The following is a 7,666-nucleotide window of genomic DNA, read 5'->3' on the forward strand; positions in this document are numbered from 1 at the left end:
CATTTTAACATTTCTTTTTATAAGAGACAACTATTCTTTTAATCGCTGTTGCACTTGTCCTAACTCCAGAGAGCGGTGTAAGATTGTGGGCAAAGGTTACGATGGAAAACCTGGACTCCAGAAGAGACACTGTAGTTGGGATGGCACTGGCTGCCATGCCCACAGCTCTTTGAAGGGAAGTCCCCTCCAGAGCTCCTCTGAAAGGACATCAGAGGTGGCCATGTATCGTCCAAGTAGATCCAACCCCACACCTGACCCAAGGCAGCTGGTCTGTGTGATGTGTGGCAAACCCATGCTGGGGCCAACTCACCTTTTCATCCCACCAAAAGTACAGAATAAATAAACCACTCAGTCGCAAGGGAGGTACAGACTAAACATGCAAGGAGAGAAATAAACTGGAAGGAAGAAGCACCCTATAGGTCATGAGGAAAGACAGACAGAGGGGTCACTGGTGGCGCAGGCTTCAGTTCCTGGCAGATCCCATGTCTTAGCTTTGTTTCAGCCCATATGGCTCTTTATCCGCAAAGGATAAGAGTGATTCTCTGTTTCTGCAATCACAGAGCCCAACTCTGATAGTGCCAGGATGAGATGGAGCCAGGAAGATGGGGGGATGGGAGAATGGGAATTTATTACAGCACGGTGGTCAGTGCGGAGCATGTGCAGTCCCCCCCACCCCCCATCTCACAACAGAATCGGAATAGCACAGGGTGTGCAGCGGCTGGTTGGCTCATTTAGGTGTGGCTTACCTCTCTTTGGTTCCTGACCATTGCCCAACAAAACAAGGCTTTAGAAGAATTTTGAAACCATCAATAACCTAAAAGGATAAAAAAAATGCTGAATAGAAATTTTTCATCATATTTGTCAACTTGCAGTGGGAAAAGAAGACTCTTACCCTGGATTGCTTGGCTGAAGGCAGTAGGATGATCATTTGTTCCTTCCTTCCTTCCCTCCTCCAACATATTTTTGAGGATCAACATGAAAGGTATTGCATTAGGTGCTAGCAATGAAATGGTGGATAGAACGGAGGGTATATGCCATGGTGGAGCCATTGGGCTAAGGGAGAGGCAAACAGGATCAGATGTCACAGATGTCACAGCTCAATTTCCGTAAGAACTATTAGGGGGCAGAATAGAGCATGGTTTGGCCAAGACAGTGAGATCAAAGGTTTTCCAGAGGAAGGAACAGTTGAGTTGAGGTTGGAACCCTGAGTGGGAGACAATTTGGTGGTGAGAGGAGAAAAGAACCTTCCAGTCAGAGGGTGGGCAAGGCCTGTGTTTTGGAAGGAGATGGCACCCTTGGGGATTGGACACAGGGGATGCAGGCATCAGCTGATGCTAGATGATGCTGGGTTTTGTGGGTCACATAAACAAATTGTATTCTTTACCCTAAATGGAATGGGGACCGGGGTGGGGGACAGGTCAGTGGAAATTTACTGAGTGCTTACCAGCCACTCTTATCACTTTTTATGCATTAACTCACATACGCTTCGCCACAACCTGTGCAATAATTCCCATCGTTCAAATGAAGAAAAGGAAGCACAAGGAGGTCAAGTAATGTGCCCAAGGTCAGTGTTATACAAATGGGTCAGTAATAATCCCTGTCTGTTGGCCTAAAATCTCTCCATGTCATTTACTTTTCCATAGCAAGCTAGGATCATTAACCCAAAATGCACTGGAGCCAAACTGACTTGACTGGGGAAGGGAAGGTGGAATTTTAGAAACTGAATGTTTGTATCCATCCTCCCTCCGTCCCATTCGTATGTTGAAACCCTGATACCAGTGTGATGGTATTGGGAGGTAGGGCCTTTGAAAGTAATTAGATCATGAGGGTACAGGCCTCATTGTGAGATCGGTGCTCTTAGAAGAGACCACAGAGCTAGCTAGCTCTGTCTACCACGTGAGCACACAGCATGAAAGTGGTCATCTATGAATCAGGGAGCAGGTCCTCACCAGACACCACCTCCACCAGCTTCTTGATCTAGGACTTCCCAGCCTCCGCAACTGTGAGAACTTAATGTCGTTGGTTGAAGCCACTCCTTCTGTGGTATTTTTGTTACAGCAGCCTGAGCCAACTAAGAAACGGCTTTCCATGGCTCATGCTTAGCTGAGGAGAAACACAAACAAGAAGTTTAAAAATATGTATAGCACAGAATAAAGGAATGAAACAGGTGTGTTCAGGTAAAGAGTGAGATGGAGAAAGAACGCAGAGGAGCCAAGGCAGTGAATGGTGGTGTCTGGCGGGAAGCAACCCCGCTCCCAAGCCTCAGTACCCAAGCCACCTCTTATCCCCAAGCATCTTGTGGTGCTGATCTCAGCAAAGGGTAGCCTACCTGAGGTTCTTGTTCTTAGATTCCTACGGCCTATCTCCGTTCACTCCGTGTGAATCCCTACAATACTTACCTGAGCTAGGCTGCGTGGGTCGTCACTGTTCTTTACAACCAACACAATCCCATGACCAGGCTTCCCATTCATGATAAAGCCAGCACAGTAAAATTCTCCGTAATCACTACCTAGCTTTATATTAAAGGTTTCTGATAATATCACAGTTTCAAATCAGTTTTACTTTAGAAACAGAGCTCGATGTGCTATGAGACAGAGATGACATATGGCTGATTTGGAGGCGGTCCCATTCACCTCTCTACTTTGAGTAGTCCTAAACCATCCTAGGGGATAATTGTTGTCTCCATGCTTTGCCTTATCAAGGTAGGAGCAGGGAGTGCGTCCTGAGGGTAGAGGCCTTGCCACGTGGTGTGGGACACTTCACACCGTTTAGGATGCTTATTTTGTATTACTCACTTCAGACTCATTTTCCATTTTAATTATTTCCTTTCCACAGTGGGGCCAAAAACTGAGTTTTGCTATCTAGACAATTCAACCTATATCATTTTAAAATGGAGACGATTAGAAATGTCTCATGTCCTTTCTTTCCCTGGATACCCTCAGTGTGTCCTGATACTGGAGGAGAGGCATCTCGACCTTGGTGTGGGCCTTTTTCTTACTGGATTTCACCAAAAGGTACAGTCTTGAGCAACAGGCACGGTATGGGTGAGCCTCCACAGGAAACATCCTATCTCCCTACTTCTGCCCTTGCTCTTCCAAGCCCAGATCACGCAGCCGTTTTGCTTGGACCGTTCTCAACCTCTCTCCATGCCCCTTTGAGTAGTTCCAAAATCTCCTGGGATGTTCTTCTGTGGTTTTAGAGACTGGGAGAAGGATTACCTCTCTCATTCACTGTTTCCCTTATATATGTGTACATTATTTGCATTTTTTTCAATGGATACGTACAATTTTATATTTTTTTGGATAAAATATATTAACATAAAACTTACTATTTTAGCCCTTTTTTAAAATTTTATTTATTTATTTGACAGAGATCACAAGTAGGCAGAGAGGCAGGCAGAGAGAGAGGAGGAAGCAGGCTCCCTGCTGAGCAGAGAGCCCGATGTGGGGCTCTATCCCAGGACCCTGGGATCATGACCTGAGCTGAAGGCAGAGGCTTTAACCCACTGAGCCACCCAGGTGCTCCATATTTTAGCCCTTTTAAAATGTACAGTTCAGTAGTGTCAAGTACATTCACAATGTTGTACACTCATCACCATGATTTCCAGAACTGTTTCATCATCCCAAACAAAAACCCCCACCATGCCAAACAGAAACAATTAGGCAATAACCGCCCACTTCTCCTTTCCTGGCCCCCAGTAACCTCTACTCCGTTTCTCATCTCTACGATTCGGACTACTCCACCTCGTATAGGTGGACTTGTACAATATTTTTCCTTTTATGACCATGTCTTTTACTTAGCATAAGATTCAAGGTCCATCCATGTGTTAACATGCATCAGAATATCATTCCTTTTTATGGCTTACATGGGCTATGTTTATAACTAACAAATAGATACTAAATCGATACTACATAAATCCTTTGTGGGGTTTTAAAAAGACCATTACTGTACCATAGAATGAAGACCATGATAACTGTGAGTTGTGAACTCAGGGACCCTTGTTCAGTTTGACACAAGATTCCCAGAAAACATAAAGCTTTTCCTGAGAAGACTCAACCTCTTCTGTGACAGTGTTACTTGAGGAACTTGTGACGGAATGATGTAATCAACTTGTTCTCTTTCTTTAGAAAGTCGTACTACCAAAACAAACAAACAAACAAACAAACAAAAACCAGTTGGCCCAAACAGTGTGTGTAGTCACTTGGTTGGTTTATCAGAATTTACATTCCAGTGTATGCCATATATTCTCTTTTATGACTGGTAATGAAGAGCGGATGGGCTGGCCAGTCTGCAGACCATCCTACGAATCACACTATTCTAGAAAACACGTTTTCCCAAAACATGATTTTAACTTCCAGTGCTGTTGCTAAATCTGATTGACTCTGTCCCCACTTACTTCCTATTTCTAAAGTCCACAAGTGTATTTGCAGAAATCACATGAAACGAAAGAGAACTTTCTAGGAAAGTGACTTCTTGGGGTATTGAGTGAGGTAACACGGTTCTAATGATTCACACAGCAAACAGTTAGAAACATTTCCATCATATACTCATTTAGCAAGTGTTCTAGCAAGTGTTCAAGTGAAAGGTTTAAAATAGGATATGCGTGTGTCCGCACTGTTATCATATCTCAGTTTAAGTGTGAAGTTGGGGGAAAAAAAAGAGGTTTCAACAATGTTTTATTTACTTGTTATTTTTTTTTTTTAAATAAGCTCCTAACTCTCTATATCATGCAAAGCATTGTAAACATCAAATGTTTATTGAAACTTTTTTTCAAACGTTTTTTGAAACTGTATGGTGTCTCAGTAAGGCACAGCATCTTGCCCAACATAAGCTCCCAATAAATATTAATTCAAGGTTTCAAGAGTGGAAGGATGCTTTTAAAATGTTTTTAAGGAAGATGAATATGGCCACAAAATCAGATGCTGAAAAAAACCGTGCCCAGGAAGGCCAGCCAAGGAGGGACGGCAGCCTCCCCAGAGGAAGGCTCACAGGCCTCATCCAGGGGCCTTTGGGGGGTGAGAAGGGGAAACGGAGGCACATAGTTCAGAGGAGGTGGATGTGACAATGTCTAGACATGGGGGTTAGAGAATGGGAATCAAAATTTACAATCCCCCTTCGCTGAGCAACTCGCTTGTTCTCACCAATGCTTTGTTTCGCTCCTTCCTTGCCCTGGGGGAGAGAATGCGCGATTTCCTGGGCTTCCTGTGACATTTAACCCAGTGAGTATTGAAGTGGAGTCACTGATGATCAGTGGAGTCAGACATGATCACTGGAAGAGAGACTCTCCACTAGAAAGAGCTCTCAAGAAAAGAGCTTGAAAGAAAAACTGGAGAATGTTCTGGAATGTGATTCATCAAGTGCGACTGTCTCTGCCCCTATCAAAACAGGACTTCTGAGTTGGGGATTTTCCAAGTGTTTCTTTTCCTCACCCAAGCAATATCCACACAATACTGGCAGGTCATGGGTTGGGGTTCACAGAAGAAAAAGGACAGGATTTCTCCAACCACTGCTATAGTATGTTTTCAAAACCAAGCCTTCATTTGAAAGAACTAGCCACAAACAAGATGCGTCCATTCCAGACAAGATGACAAAAACGTTGTGAAATTAGTCTCATTTTTTTAAATAGAAAATGGCATGTTCCAGAACAAAATTATGTAGCATTTGCCAATACTGAATTTGCTCTCCCAATAGAGACTTATTATCACTTTTCTGAAAAGTAAAAAAGAGGAAGTCAGAACTAGTGATTATTGCTCAACCTTACTTCTTTGAGAATAAATTATGAGGCATTATTTTGACAAAACAGGGTGGCTCTTGATAAAGGCATTGGTTGCTTGGCATTTAAGGTGATGCCTTATATATTGGTTTCCTGGGATTGTTGTAACTAAGTTCCTAAGGTGAGTGGCTTAAAACAACAGAAAGGTACTGTTTACAGTTTGGGAGGCTAGAAGTCTGAAATTAAGGTATCAGCAGGATGGTGCTCCCTCTGAGAGCTGTAGAGGAGAATCTGTTCTAGAACTTTCTCCTTGCTCCTGGTGCTTGCCAGCCGTCCTTGATGCTCTTTGGTTTGTAGACACCTCATTCCAGTCTCTGCCAACAGAGACACCTGGGGTACTCCCTTTACATCATCTTCCTTCTATAGATGTCTGTGTCTGTGTTGTTTCTTCTCATCTTAAATGGACACCAGACATGGGGCGCCTGGGTGGCTCAGTCAGTTTAGTGTCTGCCTTTGGCTCAGGTTATGATCTCACGGTCCTGGGATCCAGCCTCAAGTTTGCTCCCCACTCAGCAGGGAGTCTGCTTCTGCCTCTCCCTTCATCCCTCTCTCCACTCATACTCTCTCTCTCTGTGTCAAATAAATAAATAAAACCTTAAAAAAAAAAAACAAACAAACACCAGTCCTTTTGGATTAAGGCCCACCCTAATGACCTCATCTTAAGTCAATTATATCAGCAAAAACCCTATTTCCAAAAGAGGTCAATTCACAGGTTCCAGGTAGACATGAACATATTCTCTTTTGGAATATATTTCAACCCATAAAACCTGGTAAAATGGAAGTAAAGATATTTCAGCCTGATTCCTTTGAGATTAAGTTCATTATCCATGCAGACATAATTCAATATGGGGAAATCTTAATCTATTACAATAATTAGTCAAATTTAAAATTGTGTAGTAGTCTTCAAAGATTTCCAAAAGCTATCTGAGATTACTCACAACCCAACATGATTTTTAGGAACTTCTTCAGAAACCAACAATTTAAAAATATTTGTTTAATGTGGTTTGAAGAAATCAACCTTAAAATGAATCAACATTCTTTTTTTTTTTTTTTTTTTTTTTTTTTAGCTTACACAAAGGCAATTTATTAACAGAAAACAGTAATTTGAGGAATCCTGTTCACAGACGGCGACCACGGCGACCCCCCTTCCTGCGGGTGCTATCGGAGGGGATGGGGGTGACATCCTCAATCCGCCCGATCTTCATTCCTGAGCGGGCAAGGGCTCTGAGGGCTGACTGGGCCCCAGGTCCAGGGGTCTTGGTTCTATTTCCTCCTGTGGCCCGTAGTTTGATGTGGAGGGCAGTGATGCCCAGCTCCTTGCATCTCTGGGCAACATCCTGGGCAGCCAACATAGCAGCGTAGGGAGAGGACTCATCTCGATCAGCCTTCACCTTCATTCCACCAGTCACACGGCAGATGGTTTCCTTGCCAGAAAGGTCGGTGACATGGACAAAAGTGTCATTGAAGGATGCAAAGATGTGGCAGACACCAAATACATTTTCTCCTTCTGCTACTTGAGGTCCAAGGCTGATGACCTGTTCTTCCTTCTTTTCCTTCCCCTTGCGAGGTGCCATTTCTGCGCGTCTTCTCCAGACTCCGCTACCGGAAAGCTGAATCAACATTCTTAATGATTAATACTAGAGGCAATGTTATTAAAATCACAAATCATGTATACAGTGGTATATTACTCAGCCATGAAAAAGAATGAAATCTTGCCATTTGCAATACATGGTTGGAACTACAGGGTATTATGGTAAGGGAAATAAACCAGTCAGAGAAAGACAAATACCATATGATTTCACTCATATGTGGAATTTAAGAAACAAAGCAGATGAACTTAGGGGAAGGGAAGAAAAAATAAAATAAGATGACATCAGAGAGGCAGACAAACCA

The 7,666-nt window shown here is 43.2% G+C and overlaps 1 protein-coding gene across 1 annotated transcript; it reads right to left on the reverse strand.

Annotated features, from left to right (window-relative positions):
* Nucleotides 1–6,808: 6,808 nt before the first annotated feature.
* On the reverse strand, nucleotides 6,809–7,398 carry LOC101686556 (40S ribosomal protein S14). Its single transcript, XM_013056648.2, has one exon. The coding sequence runs from the start codon at nucleotides 7,393–7,395 to the stop codon at nucleotides 6,892–6,894; it is 504 nt and encodes a 167-aa protein (XP_012912102.2). The 5' UTR covers nucleotides 7,396–7,398; the 3' UTR covers nucleotides 6,809–6,891.
* Between the last annotated feature and the right edge of the window lie 268 nt (nucleotides 7,399–7,666).

The sequence above is a fragment of the Mustela putorius genome, unplaced genomic scaffold (genome assembly GCF_011764305.1).
Source record: "Mustela putorius furo isolate JIRA1106 unplaced genomic scaffold, ASM1176430v1.1 tig00000450_pilon_pilon_pilon, whole genome shotgun sequence".
Lineage (NCBI taxonomy): Eukaryota > Metazoa > Chordata > Mammalia > Carnivora > Mustelidae > Mustela > Mustela putorius.

Bases quoted from the DNA above. Each gene is read 5' to 3' on its own strand.
- LOC101686556 (XM_013056648.2), bottom strand. From the start codon at position 7,395: ATGTTGATTCAGCTTTCCGGTAGCGGAGTCTGGAGAAGACGCGCAGAA.